We start from the raw sequence: 16,254 nt of genomic DNA, 5'->3' as shown, positions 1-16,254 counted from the left end.
GGCAGCGAACATCCCCAGGGCACTTTTCCATTCGCCCTTGGGGTACCATTTGCACGGATTGCATGCATGTTTACATGCCACAACCCCAAACAACCCCCAACTCCAAGTCCAACCCACGTTACACTACCTTCTCCAACCCCCCTCCGCCCCATACAACTCAACAGGCCCCGTCACCACCTCCCCTGCCCCTGAGCCCATCTCATGCACCACGTAGCCGCCTCCTCCGCCATGCCATGGCCCCAGCGGCGGCTTGGAATAATCTTCCTGCACCGGCGGGACGGCCGCAGCGCCGTCTGTTTGGGCCCCTGGCATCCATCCCCCTCCACTACCTGCTGGTGCTGCCCCAGATGCGGTGCGATTGCGCCGGATGAGGAAGACAATCACGACGGAGACGCAGACGAGCGCGACGCAGCCGACTGAGGCGCCAACTATCATCCCCGTGTTGTTGTTGTTGTTGCTGCTGCTGCTGCTGCTGTTGTTTGCGGGGTCCGCGGAGGAGGAGGGGGAGGGTGCGTTGGGGCTGCCCGTGTCCGCGACGGAGGTGGTGGTTGGGACGGATTGGGTGCTCGTGATCATGGTCTGGGAGGCCTGTGGTGGGGTCGTACTGGAACTGGACGAGGAGGAGGCCGGGGTGGTGGTGGTGAAGGCCATGAATTCTTCTGTTCTCCCGGGCTTGTCGGCACAGGCCAGGTAGGTGACCGCCCGGGTGGTGTCGCTTGACAGGGTCAGGAGGGCGGTCGAGCAGTAGCGGTTGCTGGAGTCGGAGCTGTAGCGTGTTAGTTCGCCTTCAAGCTCGGGAAGGTAGGCTTGCGTATATGCAGGCATGGGCGTGCTAGGAAACCTACCAGGTCCACGTGTCCAAGTAGGTATTCCCAAACCCACAGCCTCTGGAACACGAGAAGCTATCGACACAGGTACCAGCCATGTCACACTGGTTGGGGTTGTTGCTGCCGCAAAAGCCCCAGGCGCTGTTCGCGACGTCAACCCGGATGTCGTACCCGCTCTCGGCAGTCCGCGGGCGGGAGGCATCTCCGTCCTTATAGACGGTTGACAAGGTGATGAAGCCGTTGGTTTCCTGCCGCTTGTCGAGTGCAAGGGTTGTTGGGCCGTCAATTGGCGGCCGTGGCCGACCCATAGGGGCCGACGCTATCACATGTTCAACGCTGCCAAAGAGAAGCAGCGACAGAAGGAACAGAACCATTGGACCAGAACAGTGGAGTTGACTATCGAAGGGACGACGGCCCGAGGCGAGAAGAAACGTGGACTACCTGGTAGGGACGAAGGGAGGATCATCAGCGGGGAGAAAAAGGAAGTCATCGGCCCGTCCGACGCAGGGTGGGAATGAGCAGTTATTAATGGTATCACACAGCATTCCAATCCCCCATGCTCGCGGCGAAGCTGTTTTCTCGTTTGCGGCTTCGCCTGATACATCCAGCGCTTCTTCGGCCATTAAGGGCTGCAGATAATTACGGTTAAACGAGCAATGAAAACAGCTGGAGTTGGTTTTGCAGCCTTCTGCCCAGGGGAAGCAGAACTCGGACAAATCGCAACTCGGCCCGGCTCAACGATGCACCTCAAGATCACCAACGAGCCGTCCCCCGGCCCGGCCAGCGGGCACAGAAGCCGCCTCTCTGGGGTCTCAGCCCCGCTTTACGACTTGCGCCTCGAAGTCGTGGCTTGATCCCAGGCCTGCCCGCCACTGGGACAATCAACCACGGTCTGTGGGGCGCCACTTGGATCGGCGGCTATTGGGACCCAATCACACTCTGGCTCCTCCCGCGCGGCCCGCTGATCAAGGGGCACACACCCTTTCCCGCGGCCGGCAGCTTGGTCTCCCGTGTCTGTTGGTCCTGTTCTTGTTTTGCCCGTCCTCCCCGCCTCTTCATCTCCCCGTCCTCGCGGCTCCCCGCCTCTCCGTCGTTGCCGATCCGATGGCGCTCTCATTCATGACCGCCGATTCTGTAAAAAGGCATCGAGTTCCCATCTCGAATTCGATTGCAATCCGACGGCGACCGGCATGATCGCTTTGGCGCGCACTGCAGGTTGAATGCCTCGGGCGTTTTGCGACAATCGACTTCCGCCCCTCGCCCACGACGCCCTCACAAGATGGGATTCCCCCCACGGCCCACAAGATGTCTTCGCTACATTTTGACGGCGCTTTTGTTGACCCTCACCCTCCACTTCCTGACGGCATCGGACACAATAGCGTCCTGGGTCTGGCCCTTGACTGGCGCCAACAAACACCCCATCGACGCTCTGATCCAGGCCGCTGAGCGCGAATTCGCAGCCAAGCTCTCCAAGTCGACGCAAACCCTCGCAGCCGCCGCCGCCGCCTACCGAAAGCGCCGAGGCCGACACCCCCCACCATGGTTCGACAAATGGTACAAGTTTGCCACCGAACACGGCGCCATCATCGTCGAAGATTTCTGGGACCAGATCTACCACGACCTGGAACCGTTCTGGGGCGTGCAGCCCGCCCAGATCCGAAAGGATGCCCGCGATTTTGAGATGCGTATCCAGATACGCGACGGCAAGGCGTCGACGGAGAGCGACTGGTGGTGGACCCAGATCTGGCTCAACATGATCCAGACCATCGAGCACCTGCTGCCGGATATGGACGTTGCTCTAAACCCCATGGACGAGCCACGCATGGTGGTGCCATGGGAGGATATTGAGGTATATATGAAGAGGGCGGCCAAGACGAGGCGGACGGCTGATGTCAGGAGCGTGGTCTCTGACTTCAGTCCACTGCCGCCAGTCGGGGAAGCTTCTCAGGAGCATCACGGCGATGCGCAGCCTATAGAGTGGGAGCATGACGGTACAGTTGCCTTCGTCGCTCTCTTTCTCAAGCTCTCCGCTGACAAGACAGAACACTACTGGCCTATCGCGCGCCGCGGGTGCCCGCCTGACAGCCCGGCCCGGCTGGCCGAGGTTATTACCGACTTCGATAAGCCGCCGTCTATCGCCAGCCCCTTTAGCCTTGCGCATATGAGAAATGGCTACGTGGCCAACTACACGCTAAGCACCGACTTCTGCCAGCAGCCAGACCTGCAAGCCCTCGAAGGCATCTTCGTCGAGCCGCTCAGTACCTCGGCAACCAAATCGCTGATCCCGCTCTTCGGCGGCTCCAAGCTCTTCCGCAACAACGACATCCTCCTCCCATCGCCCATATACTGGAGCGAAGAAGACCGCTTCATCGGCGCCGAAGGCGCCTCGATCCCCTGGGCCTCCAAACACTCCTCGGCCCTCTGGCGCGGCGTGGCCACGGGCGGACGCAACCGCGAGACCAACTGGCGCGCCTTCCAGCGCCACCGCTTCGTCGCCATGAACAACGCCTCCCTCCTGGCTCAACGGGCCGATCCGCCGCCGAACTTCGCCCTGCCGGACAAGCGCTACGCCCTCCCCGCCGCAGCGCAGGCCGACCTGCCCGGCTGGATCGCCCGCACCACCGACGTCGCCTTCACGGAAATGGTCTGCCTCTACGAGGGGTTCACCCCGACGTGCAACTACACGGCGCCCTACTTCGCCCCGGTGGAGAACGTGCCGATGGCCGACATGTTCCAGCACAAGTATCTGCCCGATATCGACGGAAACTCCTTCAGCGGGCGGTACCTTGGCTTTCTGCGATCGACCAGCGTGCCGGTCAAGGCGACGCTGTTCCGGGAGTGGCATGATGCGCGGCTGGTCGCGTGGAAGCATTTCGTGCCCATGGACCCGCGGTTTGGGGACTGGTGGGGGATTCTGGGGTATTTCCTTGGTCGGGACCGGGAGGGGACGGCGGATAAGGTAGGCGAGCGGATTGCGCTGGCCGGGAGGGAGTGGGCAGGACGGGTGCTGAGGAAGGAGGATATGGCTGTTTATGTGCTGAGGTTGTTGCTGGAGTATGGGAGGGTCATGGATGACAGGAGGGAGGTGATGGGATGGGTGGAGGATCTGAGGCAGGAACTGTAAGCGCCTCTCTCTTCGGTGCCGATGCCGGCGGGCCCGGCATCCCGCAGACGATTGCGTGCTCCCCTTGCCAAGTACTGTGCCTCTTGTAAGCCATACAGATCCAGTTTATTGGCGTTGTAGGTTCATGGTTCTGTGAGAAAGGACTGGAAAGGAGAACTGAGCTTGACTGCCGCTAGAACAGGCGCTCTGAGTAGTAATTGTTTATGTCATTGGAGATGCATAACAAGACAGGCACACTACGGGTCAGCACGATCACTCACCTAAAGTAAGTGCCTGTGGCGGCAAGAAATGCCTCAAGTGAGACAAGACACATCACCTTGCTGGATCACCTATTTCACACGGTGGAAGGGGTGCGGGCGGCGGGCGGTCCTGCCCTGCTGCCCCCCCTCCCTTGTTTCCGCTATAGCCCAGAGCCACCTGTCGAGCTTCCTCAAGAGAAACCCGTCACGATGGAGCTTTTGAAAGATTTGGCCTGGATCATACTCATTACTAAAAAAGAGCGATCTTCCTTCTCTGTAGATGAGGCCAGGGCGTGACTAGTGTATCATACCGTTCTGCTTTGGCTAGCCACATGATGCTGAGGATTCCCTGACCATTTACTTTCATGATGAGAGGAAGCGTACATGAAGAGTATCGATCTCCGCCTGAGACGGAAGCCGGCATTAAGGCAGGGGCTCTGAACCTGGAATTTTGAGTCAACGATCGCCAAGGTAGTTCATTCAGGCCGGTGCTCGCCAACGTAGAGCGTAATCCTGCCCGCGATGATAATTTTGCCATGCATTGACATACTGGCCGGGCCGGTTCCCCATGTTATCCATTACACAACACGATGGCCGGGGCTTCCGAGCCCAAGGAGTTCCTTGTCGACGGAACTCCGCATTCTTAGCTGCGGAGAGTATCCTTTCCATGCATGCCTGTAATATTGCTCCTCTGCGCCTGAGTATCGGTCAAAAGGGTTTGAAGGCGTTAACTTGCGGTACGCAGCTGCGGCCACTCGCCCAACCCTTGCTGGGCCAGCATTGGGCAATCGGGCATGCTGATCGATCTATCGCGCCTCAACAGAATCGCCGTTAGTGCCGACACCTCGGTCGTGAGCATTGGGCCCGACCAGCGCCGAGGCACCGTCTCCGGGGCCGTGGATTCGTCGTCATTGAGTCTTGCAATGGGGGGTTGGTCCTTGGTGGTGGGTGCCCCTTGGTCTTCCTGGGCCGAACAGCGGCTGGTTGAGTGCTTCAAACCACTTAGAGGTGTGGGCAGGCGGATTTTCTTGCTTCAAAGGTCAGTACGGCCTCGCCGCGGACAACGTGCGGAACGTCGAAATGGTCCTCGCCAATAGCAGCATCGTCGAGGCGAATGCACAAGTAAACCCGGACCCATTGAGGGCCCCCGAGGGCGGCGGCGCAAACTCCGGTAGTTTTCGCCCTTTGCCAACTGCCCGGTTCAGACCTCGGCCAGCTCTCACTACCAACTGGGCCTACAGGTGTCGTGACGATATTCGACCTGTCCACCATCCCCGTTCACGCCGTATATGGCGGGATCCGGGTGTATTCGGCCGCCGAGGCCGAGTCATTCATGCGCGCTCTGGCCGGCTGGCAGCTACGCGCCGGGGTCTTTAATGTACGAGCCACAGTGGCGGCACTCAACTCGATAGGCGGCACGGCGGCGGGCTTGCTCTACTCCGAGCCCGCTGCGGCCCGGGGGGCTGCTTTCACGGCAATTGCCGACATCCCCGTACGTCAGACGGCGATGCCGCCGACCAACCTCTCGGTCCTGGCGGTGATGCAGGCCAGGGATGCGGCGAGCGCCGAGTCCGAGCGTCGCGACTATCGCTCCGTTACCACCCAAATGGACGCGGACTTGTACGCCGACATGTTCAGGTTCTGGGCCGAGCGCGCCGAAGCCGTTTACAACCGGACAGGCGCGAACCAGACGCTCGTGATGCAGCCCGTCACCGCGATTGCGATTCAGATCACGGCGGCGACGCCCTGGGCTTACATCCGTCGGACATGGCCTGTAAGTCACCGAATGCCCCTCTGCTGGTTGCAACATCAGAATTGCTGACCGTGGCAGGGTGGTGGGCTACTCTCATCGACTGTGGAGGGGCGCTGCCAGCGATGACATGGTTCGCGGCGTGTCCATAGCAACGACGGAGGAGTGGGAAAAAAAAGCGGTCAAACTCTCGCCTCCTGTGCATGAACTGCTCGCGACCAAATCCCTTGGCCCGTTACGGCACGAACGCTATGAACAACTGCGCGTTGTCAGCTTCTTTCCGGCGGACAGAGTTCTTCATGCCTTTTCCGCGCCGTGCAACGGTGCGAACGAGAGCCGTGAACAGGATGAGGGTCCACAGAGACCATCCCTGCCACATCCTGGCCGGTTTGGGATGCGCAAGATGGGGAAAACGACGGCAATCTTGGCGAAGTCGCAGCAGGGGAAGCCACATCAGGCAGGCATCGTCGGCACGGACGGATGACATGGGTCATGGGTGTTGTCTGGGTCGTGCCGCTAGGGCCCGAACACATGAGCCTTGTTGACGATCCGGTAGTTAGCATGAATCCCTCCCTGGGCGGATAGATGGCGGGTCGCCGGCCGGGGTACCCTAGGCGACTGCGGATATGGACCGCAACGTGATAGAAACCAGTCACGGGTTCACTATATACACGACACAGGAGACCCGTTGAATACGACCACTGGGATGGAGCCGCCGAAGCAAGGAGCACCACTTGTCTCTTCCACGCTGCGCACTAAAGAACTATACTAACTACACCTGGATATCACGACATGATCCCCAGTCCTTTCGCTCCGGGATTACGCGAGCGTTCTGACCTCGACGTCCAACCAGCACGCACGCCGCCGGGCTTCATCCTTGGAAGTCATTCGCGTGAAGCCCCAAACCGACACCGACCGCCCCGCGCGATTGCGATTCCCACTGTCGCCGGGCCTCCGGCGTGATAAGCGCTAGCGGCGTTCTAGTCCAGGTTCGGTTCCCACTTCTTCGGCACTGCCAGTAATGTAGCGTCATCCACAGTGTAGCGCGAAGCGGGATAATCCTTCAGGGGCCAGGGCTTTGAAGCGCTAACTATTTAGCGTTCGCCACGTGTGAACAGGCTAAAGGCTCACTTGGGGCTTCGTCACGCCTGTCGCCGCCGGCGAATTTGACCCTCACCGGAGGTCTGTCCGGTCTCCTGGGAATCCAGGGTGAAGTCCGCGAGAGAGCGTCATACTTACGAGGTGGTGCTCGCCGCTGCCAGTCTTGTGAAGACCAATGGGACGGCTCATCCAGATTTTGTTTTTGGTTGGCTGTTTCACACCCCGGCCTATGCTCTCTAAGGAACAGTCCTGTCCTGCTTGACAGTTTGTCCCCTCGCACTATCGTATCGGGCCTCACCTCCTCGATCAAGAAAAGGCGAGTTCGTCTGGCGGTATGCAAGTCTTCGGCACCCGACCAGTCGCCAATGCGTTTGCTGGCCTTCAACTCCAGCAGCCAAACCCTGGCAAAGAAGCCTGGTCATCGTCGTGCCCACTGCAACGGTGCTCCCCGCCGCCCCTCGTCTCCCGGGATCAGACAGTGGAGCGGCCCGCAGCGTATCTCCACTTCCTTCCCACAAGCGGGCGCTGGGATCATGGGCATGAGTCCGCTGTCCGGCGTTCCGCGGAAACTGTGGTGAACCGGTTCTTCGGGCCCGGGCCGTCCATGTGCGCCGGGCCGGCCGACGAGACTGGGACGGCGTCGGAGGTGCCGCCTCTCGCCGCCGTCAAGGCCGGTGAGCACCGTAGCCCTCACCCCCTCACCCTGCAGCTGACCTCGGACGGCGAGTGCACGGCAAGCGCAGCATCTTGCACTAGTCTGCCTCGAGCCCCGCACGGAGACAAGCTTCGGCCGCAACTCCTCCGTACGTTCGGCTCGTCGCACCCCAGGGACGGCCCCACTGCTCTGCATCCTGTGGCCGCTCTCCATGGCCGCGTCGCCTCCGTTGAGCCGCTGACCAAGCGTACATGAACGGTGTGTTCCACACTGGCCGTCATTGCCGCTCTGAGAGGTCAGGGGAACTGGGCTGAACAGGTGCGGGGAACTAAGCCATTGGGTCGGCAACAGAGCGGATTGGGCGCACCTAGGGAGCAAACATGCGCCGCAGGATGGGCAAGGAAAGGATGTGCAAGCCGAGGAATGGAGGCTGCCTGGTTTGTTTGTTTGGTTGGCAGTAAGTTGCAAACGGGTGCCGTTTGTGGACGGTGCTCGATTTAGAGCGCCATAGGTCGGGCAGACAACGTGGCACATCTGCGGGCCGTGCAGTGTGAGTATGATCCTGAGCGGGTCCTCAAGGTCTTGGAACCGAGGGGTCAAAAGATAAACCGGTTAGGGCTATGCACTCACAGAATGCGGATCCAGTCGAAGTGGAACGCCATGGGTGGAGGAGGGGAAGCGGGATATCCAGAGAGCAATTACACTAGTAGGCAAGCAAAATGCGAACGAATCCGATGCCATCATGCCATCTTGGTGTATAAAGCTGGGTGTCTTTGCTGCTGCGGCCACCAATGCGCGACTGCTTCCCCTACTATCAAGTTTGAATCAGCACCTGTGCTTCTCTCCTCCCTCCACATCCGCGATGGCCCCTACGGACAGCAGCACGGCCCGCCCGCGCCGGTCTCTCTCCAAATCAGATGCGGAGCTAGCTCCGGGGCCCGCCCCCTCAGTCTCGGTGCAATACAGCAGCGGCAAAGTGACCGGCTGGGTCTCGCTCCTGCCGTCGTCCTGGGTCCCTTACGTCCAGCTTGCGCGCCTCAGCCTCCCAGCCGCCCTCATCCTCATCTACATCCCCACTTTGTCGGGCGTCCTCCTAGCCGCCATCCTCGCCCGCCGCGGCGGCGGCGGCAGCAGCAGCGATGTCCACTTCCCTGCCTCCTGGTGGTACACCTGCATCATCCTGCTGATCGGGTCCTTCTTCTTTTCCAACGCCGCGCACGCATGGGACGACCTGGCGGACGCGCCGATCGACATGCTCATCGCGCGCACGGCGCGCCGGCCGATCCCGCGCGGCGCCGTCTCGCGCCCGGCGGCCTTCGCCTTCGTGGTGGCCAACGCGCTCGGCGCCGCCGCCGTCCTGCTGCTCGGCTTCCCCGACCCGGCCGCCGCGCTCCGCTACGCGCTGCCCAACGTCCTCGCCACCGCCTACTACCCCTACGCCAAGCGCCACACCTACGTCCCCCAGCTCGTCCTCGGCTTCTGCATCGCCTGGGGCGCCGTCATGGGCGCCCTCGCTGTCGGCTGCGAGCCCTTCACCCTCGGCAGCACCCACAGCGTGCTCCGCCTCGCCCTCGACACCCCGCTTCTCCTCCTCACCGCCACCACCACCACCTCCACCGCTGCCGCGGCGGCCAGACCCATCCCAGCGACCCTGACCCTCGGCCCGCTGACGGTGTCCACCCCATTCCTGGGCCTCTTCACCGCCCTGACGCTGTGGTCGGCCATCTACGACACCATCTACGCGGCCGAGGACTTCGAGGCGGACGTGCGCCTCGGCCTGGGCAGCCTGGCCGTGCTGTTCGGCCTGCGCCACACCAAGACCGCGCTGTACGCCCTGCTCGCCTGCCTCGTCGCCGGCCTCGTCGTCTGCGGCCTGTCCGCGGGCGTGCAGGCGGCTGCCTTCTACGTCCTTGCGCCTGGCGGGTGTGCGCTTGCGCTGGGTGCGATGGTGGCCAGTGTCGATTTGAGGGATGCTAGGAGTACGTGGTGGTGGTTTATGTATGGGTATTGGCTTGTCGGTGGGGCCATCTTGGGCGGTTTGGGGGTCGAGTTGGTGACGCGGATGGGGGGTGTTGGGTTTTGAAGGGGGGCGGGCGGTTGTGCGGTGGTTTTGTGGTCGCAGCGGGATGTCGAGGGTTGCATGTGGCGGCTTGCAGGTCGGCAAGGGGGAGGATGCATGTTGGTGGCGTGCAGGGCGGGATCGGGGAAGGGGTGTGGGACTGAGTGTGTCGCATGCTGCCGAGGTCAAGTGGTTGGTTGCAATGGACCATTCGGAGTACATCGGTGGTGGTGGCGTTGGACGGTTTATACACACCGGGATCTCACAGTAACTTCGGGTTGTCGGGGACAGTTGGCTGGACGGACTGGACGGACTGGACGGACAATGCATTTTCACGAAGTCAAAGTTGCTACGACATTAGCTTCACTCTATATACAAGGTCTCACTCTCATGTTTCCGCGGAATGCTACTTGAATCAAGATTCAATCGACAATGACAAATCCAGCCGCGCTTCTCTCGTTTGTGCCGGACGTATGTCCTAACCCCCTTTTCCACCGTCCAGCCAAACGAATTCCCTGTTCAGGGTCAAGCTTCCCGAGAACGGCCAAAACGTCTACCTCCCTTGAAGCGCGAATGACGGCCGGGCCGGGAGACGAGCTTGTTACCACATCCGACCCGGCCAACAGCACATCAGACGACGCGTAGATCCGGGTACTTGTGCCGGCCGCGATCTCATGTTCCTCTGCCGGTGACGCATCTGCAGCAGCGTCCAGGTTGGCAATGACCCGGCCAAGATCCACCTTGAATCCCGGCTCATCGTTGGTAGTCCCGATCATACGAAGAACAGCCTCGTGTTCCGTTGAATCACCCGGCGTCGCCTTTTCAGCGCGGAGCGAAGTGTCCCACGGGCCCACGGACGGCGAAGCGGCGCCCAAGCTACCAAGATCTACCTTTTCCAGCCCGCGAGGTACTGGTGACGCCACAAACAACACAGGCTGCTGACTTGGTTCTTCGGCGAGCCGAGTGGGGCTGTAGCGAAGAAACAGGCTGGAACCTGCCCCGGAGAAGAGCGCGGCAGGGAGCACCACTCCATGGTCGTACTGAAAGCCGTAGCCGCCGGCGGGCAGGTCCGGCGCCGTGAGCACCTTGGCCGTTTCGAGGAGCGTCTCGCGCGAGACCCGGCCCCGAGCGATCTGCGCCAGCAAAGCCTCCCGGACGTCCTGCATCGGCCGCGTTCCCGGGCGCTCCGCGTCGGTCAGGTTGAGCACGACGTCCTCGAAGTTGTCAAACGCGATCAGGCCGTCGCGCAGGCAGGTGATCTGGTGCAGCCACTCGTTGTACAGCATCATGAGCACGGGCGAGCTGCGCTCGCTGCGCAGCAGCCGGCCCGCCGGCGGCACCCACTTGTGGCCTTCGCAGGGGCTGTAGACCGTCAGGGCGGGATTGCCGGGCACGGCGCCGAGGGACTCGCTGGCGTATTGGTAGATGGCCTTGCCGATGCGCAGGATGTGCCGGGTCAGCTCTGACGGGTGCTCGTCGTTCCAGTCGGCTAGGGGCAGCGTGGCCTCGCGGCCTTCGTGCGAGAGGCTGGACCGGAGCCCGTCCATGAAGATGGAGCGCGAGTCGGGCTCGCCAGGCTTGTCGGGGCCCAGCTGGACGATGACGCTCTCGAGCAGGACGGCGATCTCGCGGATGAACTCGCGAGGGGTGTATGTCCCTGGGCGGAACTGCCATTCGTTGCGGCGGGTGGCGGGCGGCATGGGGTGTTGCACCTTGCTGATGCCGGCCAAGCCCGTGGCGCGGCTCTCCAGGAGACCGCCGAAGCTGGAGATGTTCTTTGATCTGACTGACATAGCTCGTGCTGGCGTCCGGATTGCAAGGAGCTTTGAAGTGGGCGTGAAGAGACGGATCATGAAGAAACAGGGGACATCATAGTCGGTTCGCAACGGTCATGAGCGCGGTTGTGGCGTGAGAATGGATGAACTATACACGGGTACCATGGCCTTTCAATGTAAACGGCATGTGGAGGTACCTAAGTCTCGGGAAACGGAGGTCAGCGCCGGGTCCGGAGCAGCACTGACCACCGACCTCCGAAGTCCGACGCCCAAATCAGACACCCTGTCTTGAGATTTCACAGGAGAAAACGCGGGGTTCGAAGTACATAAAATCTGGTGTGAAGTGGCGTGATGGAGAAATCTAAGGCCGCGACCAGTTTCCTCCGAACGCCGGAGTGGACTTCTTGATGCCGCAATCTGGCGGACGAGGTCGCGCGGGAGGCGCCCGATCCGGAAATCCCGATATTCATGTCGCTCGCTACACACAGGAGTAGGACAAGTCCTTCCTGTTGGAGCTGCCCTTGACAGTTTGTGTGCGTGGATTATCAAGCATGCAATTAGTAATCCAAGGCATGCTCACTCCTGCGGACCATATACACGCGCGGTGATGTTCCCCAACACTCGATCTAAACGGGGATTTTATACGCCAGGGGAGAGACCGTGTCCGAATACAAAAAGGCCCAGATGCCACGCCCGTCAGGCTCAGAACAGTCAAGCAGTGCTTGATTAGATCTCTCCCTGCTCCGACTTACCCATTTCGCCAACTTACAAACTCATCTCCAATGGCGCCGCCTCCGCCCTTCCGAGTAGCCATCATCGGCCTCTCCGCGTCGGCGGTCACGTCCTGGGCGCCCGAGGCGCACCTGCCGGCGCTGCAGACGGCAGCCGGCCGCGAGCGGTACCGCATCGTGGCGCTGTGCAACAGCAGCGAGGCGGCCGCGCGGGCGAGCATCGCGACGTACGGCCTGCCGGCGGACACCAAGGCGTATGGCAGCCCCGCGGAGCTCGCGGCCGACCCGGACGTCGACTTCGTCATCTGCAGCACGCGCGTGGACAAGCACCTCGAGACGGCGCTGCCGAGCGTGCGCGCCGGCAAGGACGTCTTCGTCGAGTGGCCGGTCGCGTCAAACACGGCGGACGTCGACGCGCTCGCCGCGGCCGCAAGGCAGAGCGGCGCCCGCGTGCTGGTCGGCCTGCAGGGCCGCTGGGCGCCGCCGGTGCTGAAGCTCCGCGAGCTGCTCGCCGCCGGCGCCATCGGCCGGCTGCTGAGCTGCGAGGTGCGCGCGTACGGCGGGACCAACGACCGCGAGCTGCTGCCCGTCGGCCTCAAGTACTTTGCCCAGCGCGCCGCGGGCGGGAACCCCATCACCATTGGGTTCGGGCACGGTAAGGTCTTGGTGGCTGCGTTTCCGGTGGAGCCCCCTACGAGCGGCAGCTGACATCCCTTACAGTGATTGACTTTGTCCAGTCCGTCGTCGGCGAGCTGGTACCCGGGACCGTGCACACGCATTTTCAGCTGCAGCGGCCCGAGGTGCGCATCCGCGACCCGGCGCGCAACAACCAGATCGTCGAGACCATCCGCTCCGACGTGCCAGACCTGCTCTCCCTACACGGTGAGTCCTACCAACCCTACCCGTCCCAACACCTAACTATCAACCTCTGGATTGCTTAACACCACTCACACCCCCCAGGCTTTGTAATCCCCGCAGTCGGCCCCACCACCGCCGGCACCGGCAACGCAAGCCCAGCGACGCTGACGGTGCTCTTCCGCCGCGGCCAGCCCTTCCCCGGCACGCCGGCGCTGACCTGGACGCTGCACGGCACGGCCGGCGAGCTGCGGCTGGTGGCGCCGGGCGGGATCGCGCTGCAGGCGGACGCGGGCTACGCGGGCGCGGAGCCGGTGCGCATCGCGCTGCACCGGTTCGGGAACCAGCCCGGCGGCGGCGAGGGTGAGGTGGTGGAGGACGTGCCGTGGTCGTGGGGGGACGGGTGGCAGGCGGAGGTGTCGGTGCGGGCGAGGACGGTGGGCAGGGTGCTGTTTGCTTGGGCGGATTATCGGAGGGGGCTGGTCGGGGAGGAGGGGCGGGAGAAGGGCTGGGTGGAATTGGAGGAGGCGGCTGAACGGGCGCGGCAGATTCAGGGGTGGTTGGATGGTTGGCAGGCGTGAGAGGACAAGGAGGATTGAGAATGGAATTGGAGAGCAGAGGCAACTTTCGCAGCAGCATTAATCGAAGGTTTTTTTCTCGAGGGGGAGGGCACGGTCACTGCTTATCTGTGACATCGACAGAGACCACGCTGACGAGCAGCCGCGTGAGTTCGGGCATCCGTGCCAGCGCCCATCCGCCGGCTTCAGCAGCTGCGCCCGCACTCAGCCGGCGGACTGCCTCACCCAGCGTCCGCGGCTCGTCGGCCGGGCAGCGCTCTTCGGCACGCCGCGCGTCGACCCACTCCTCCTCGCTCTCGGCTAGCCAAGGCCCGTCGCTGCACGGCAGCGCGATGCTCTCGACCACGTCCGCCGGCAGCAGCGGCTCGAAGTAGGCGGGTTCGAGCGTCCCGATGAGGCCGAGCAGCTGGTGGATGATGACCACTAGGAAGAGCGTCCGCCGCAGCGACTCCTGCACCGTCCAGGCCTCCCAGTCGATGTCGGGCGGGAGGGGGTGGGAAAGGACTGAGGGAGTGGTGCTCTGCAGTTTTTTGACCAGCCGCTGAGTGGCCTGGGGATCCTCCAGTCAGAGAGACGTGGCAGTGTTGGTGGCAGTATGAGGATGCGGTGATGTAAAGGGGGTAATGCACAGACAATACCACAGGGCCAACTTACCCGGACGAGATACTCGTGGTGTAGCACAGCGGTGGACAGCTTCGATATGTACCGGCTCTCGGATAGTAGCCCCTCGATCTGGTAAATGCACATTGCGTGGAGCGTGGCACAGAGCTGCTCGTGGTCGTCTGAAAGGCAGGGCTGTTCAGGAGAATCAGCACCGCCCGGCAACTCCTGTAACAGTCTCAACCTAGTCCTGAGAAGAACTTACCAGTCTCTTGATCAGCTTATCGCTCTGGTCGCGAAAGGTACTGCACACGAACTGCAAGCCGGACTGCTCTGAATGCAGTTTCATGCCCACGCAGGCCAGCGCCACCGCGATAGGTTCGGGAATTCCCCTCGGCGAGTTCCGACAGAGCCGCGGGTGGATGAAAGGGGAGCGGAAGGTGGCAGCCAGCATCCGCAGCGGATACTCGGCCATCATCTTCAGCGCTTCCTCCAGGCCGACCATGCCGGGCTGCTGGAGACTGTGGTACGCCGGTGACGCCTTGGCAAGGTCGGACAGGCTGGTGCTGTCGCCCGATGGGTCGCGGATGACCGACCTGGACCGGCGGCTCAGCGGCAGCGGGCTCGTCAAGCTACTGTCGGGGCGTGGTGAAGCATCAGGGGTCGGTGGGAAGATCCGCCGCTTCTTGGTAGTGGTTGGCGGCATGCTGGAAGCCAACGACTCGGCGTCGGGGGCTGTGCGCAAAGAGGACCATGCACCGAAGACCGAGTCGGAGGTCTCGGCGAAGAAGTGGTCGGGCCCGGGCTGTCGTGGTCCCATCTCAAGCATTGCAGAGACTGGATGATTGTCAGTGAGAGATGGTGGCCCGCTGAGTTATGCTCTTCGTTACCATCGGCAAATAGGTCATAGTCGAGCAAATCAGGCATAGACCCTGCATCTGAGATTGTTGCCGATTGGAGTGCAAGTGCGTTGCCGATGCCTGACGCAGACGCTGGGGCTGGTATCTGAGCGTCGAGGGGATCTTCCTGCCCGTTTTCTGCAGCCAGTGGCGATGTCTGAAGCACCACCGGTTGCTGAAAAGCTGCGAAAGTCTGGCTGCCTGCCAACGGCATCAGGATACCGGCTGCATCGGCCACGAAGCCCGGCCGCAGATCTTGCGTGCCATTCCCAACGGTGTGCCGGATAAAGCCACCAGCAGCTCCGAACGGTGGCGCTGCGGTGGCATTCGAGCCCAGGGGCGTGTCCTCCCATGCCGGTACCCGGATACGGGGCTCCAGTCTGTATTCGCACGTCGCGGTCCGGGAACGACACCGACCACCTAGGCCAGTGTGTGTGAGCGTCCGATGCTAAGTGGGACAGGGGATGGATAGAGTGGTCCCTACACGAGGGCTTCTCGTAGTCGCACTTGACCTTGGAAGCAATGCATCTCTCACAAGCCTTCTTCTTGCTTTGCTTAGGCTTGCCAATCGACTTCTCGCAGCGGCGTCGGTGTCGGTCTCTCAAGTCCTCTTCCGGAGGTGAGGGAGAATGAGTCAGCTGGTCAGAGGTGAACAACAAGCAGGGCCAACTGCACACATACTGCGGCCGAACGACTTTAGACAGATAGGACACACGTGGCTGTCACCTCCGGTGTCCTGGATCTCCGCCATCTCACTGGGTTGAGCAAGCGTACCTAGAGCAACCATAGATCCAGAGACAGAACTTCGACTCTCCAGCCTCGGCCCTCTCTGCTCCTTGTGAGCAGTCAACGTGAAGGGCGGTCGCTATGTCTCAGTTTTTTTCAACTATCGCGTTGATGTCGCTGTTGTCACTCACTCCGGATGACGTGACACGAGAGGAGAAAGGCGGTAGGCGACTCAACCTCGGATCTGAATTGATTGATCAGCACAAGCTAGTACGGCGCTCCAAATCCTTCACTGTCTATAAACGTGACACTCGTTTGCAACTAACTCCAACCAA

The 16,254-nt window shown here is 61.8% G+C and overlaps 8 protein-coding genes across 8 annotated transcripts; 5 read left to right on the top strand and 3 right to left on the bottom strand.

Annotated features, from left to right (window-relative positions):
* Nucleotides 1-123: 123 nt before the first annotated feature.
* On the bottom strand, nt 124-1,201 carry THITE_2130237 (uncharacterized protein; the record flags this gene model as incomplete). Its single annotated transcript, XM_003654786.1, has 3 exons — nt 124-293; nt 606-766; nt 846-1,201. The coding sequence occupies 3 exons, from the start codon at nt 1,199-1,201 to the stop codon at nt 124-126; spliced, it is 687 nt and encodes a 228-aa protein (XP_003654834.1).
* A 647-nt stretch (nt 1,202-1,848) lies between these two features.
* Nucleotides 1,849-4,314, top strand: THITE_2118041 (glycosyltransferase family 90 protein). Its single transcript, XM_003654785.1, has 2 exons — nt 1,849-2,818; nt 2,870-4,314. The coding sequence occupies exons 1-2, from the start codon at nt 2,107-2,109 to the stop codon at nt 3,949-3,951; spliced, it is 1,794 nt and encodes a 597-aa protein (XP_003654833.1). The 5' UTR covers nt 1,849-2,106; the 3' UTR covers nt 3,952-4,314.
* A 799-nt stretch (nt 4,315-5,113) lies between these two features.
* Nucleotides 5,114-6,069, top strand: THITE_2130235 (uncharacterized protein; the record flags this gene model as incomplete). The annotated part of the gene is made up of 4 exons (XM_003654784.1): nt 5,114-5,198; nt 5,230-5,361; nt 5,432-5,964; nt 6,022-6,069. 4 exons carry the CDS (start codon nt 5,114-5,116, stop codon nt 6,067-6,069), a joined length of 798 nt encoding a protein of 265 aa, XP_003654832.1.
* Nucleotides 6,070-7,216: 1,147 nt separating this feature from the next.
* Nucleotides 7,217-7,951, top strand: THITE_2130234 (uncharacterized protein; the record flags this gene model as incomplete). Its single annotated transcript, XM_003654783.1, has 2 exons — nt 7,217-7,246; nt 7,307-7,951. The coding sequence occupies 2 exons, from the start codon at nt 7,217-7,219 to the stop codon at nt 7,949-7,951; spliced, it is 675 nt and encodes a 224-aa protein (XP_003654831.1).
* A 733-nt stretch (nt 7,952-8,684) lies between these two features.
* On the top strand, nt 8,685-9,713 carry THITE_2034205 (uncharacterized protein; the record flags this gene model as incomplete). The annotated part of the gene is made up of 1 exon (XM_003654782.1): nt 8,685-9,713. A coding segment is annotated over one exon (1,029 nt), but the record flags the coding sequence as incomplete, so codon positions are not given.
* Nucleotides 9,714-10,711: 998 nt separating this feature from the next.
* Nucleotides 10,712-11,455, bottom strand: THITE_2051111 (uncharacterized protein; the record flags this gene model as incomplete). Its single annotated transcript, XM_003654781.1, has 1 exon — nt 10,712-11,455. A coding segment is annotated over one exon (744 nt), but the record flags the coding sequence as incomplete, so codon positions are not given.
* An 857-nt stretch (nt 11,456-12,312) lies between these two features.
* On the top strand, nt 12,313-13,697 carry THITE_2050350 (uncharacterized protein; the record flags this gene model as incomplete). The annotated part of the gene is made up of 3 exons (XM_003654780.1): nt 12,313-12,916; nt 12,982-13,165; nt 13,274-13,697. The coding sequence occupies 3 exons, from the start codon at nt 12,313-12,315 to the stop codon at nt 13,695-13,697; spliced, it is 1,212 nt and encodes a 403-aa protein (XP_003654828.1).
* Nucleotides 13,698-13,791: 94 nt separating this feature from the next.
* THITE_2090003 (uncharacterized protein) lies at nt 13,792-15,944 on the bottom strand (the record flags this gene model as incomplete). Its single annotated transcript, XM_003654779.1, has 6 exons — nt 13,792-14,244; nt 14,349-14,489; nt 14,560-15,131; nt 15,185-15,613; nt 15,678-15,803; nt 15,875-15,944. 6 exons carry the CDS (start codon nt 15,942-15,944, stop codon nt 13,792-13,794), a joined length of 1,791 nt encoding a protein of 596 aa, XP_003654827.1.
* Nucleotides 15,945-16,254: the final 310 nt, after the last annotated feature.

The sequence above is a fragment of the Thermothielavioides terrestris genome, chromosome 3 (genome assembly GCF_000226115.1).
Source record: "Thermothielavioides terrestris NRRL 8126 chromosome 3, complete sequence".
In the NCBI taxonomy this organism is placed as follows: Eukaryota; Fungi; Ascomycota; class Sordariomycetes; order Sordariales; family Chaetomiaceae; genus Thermothielavioides; species Thermothielavioides terrestris.
This window is presented reverse-complemented; position numbering and strand designations above follow the sequence as displayed.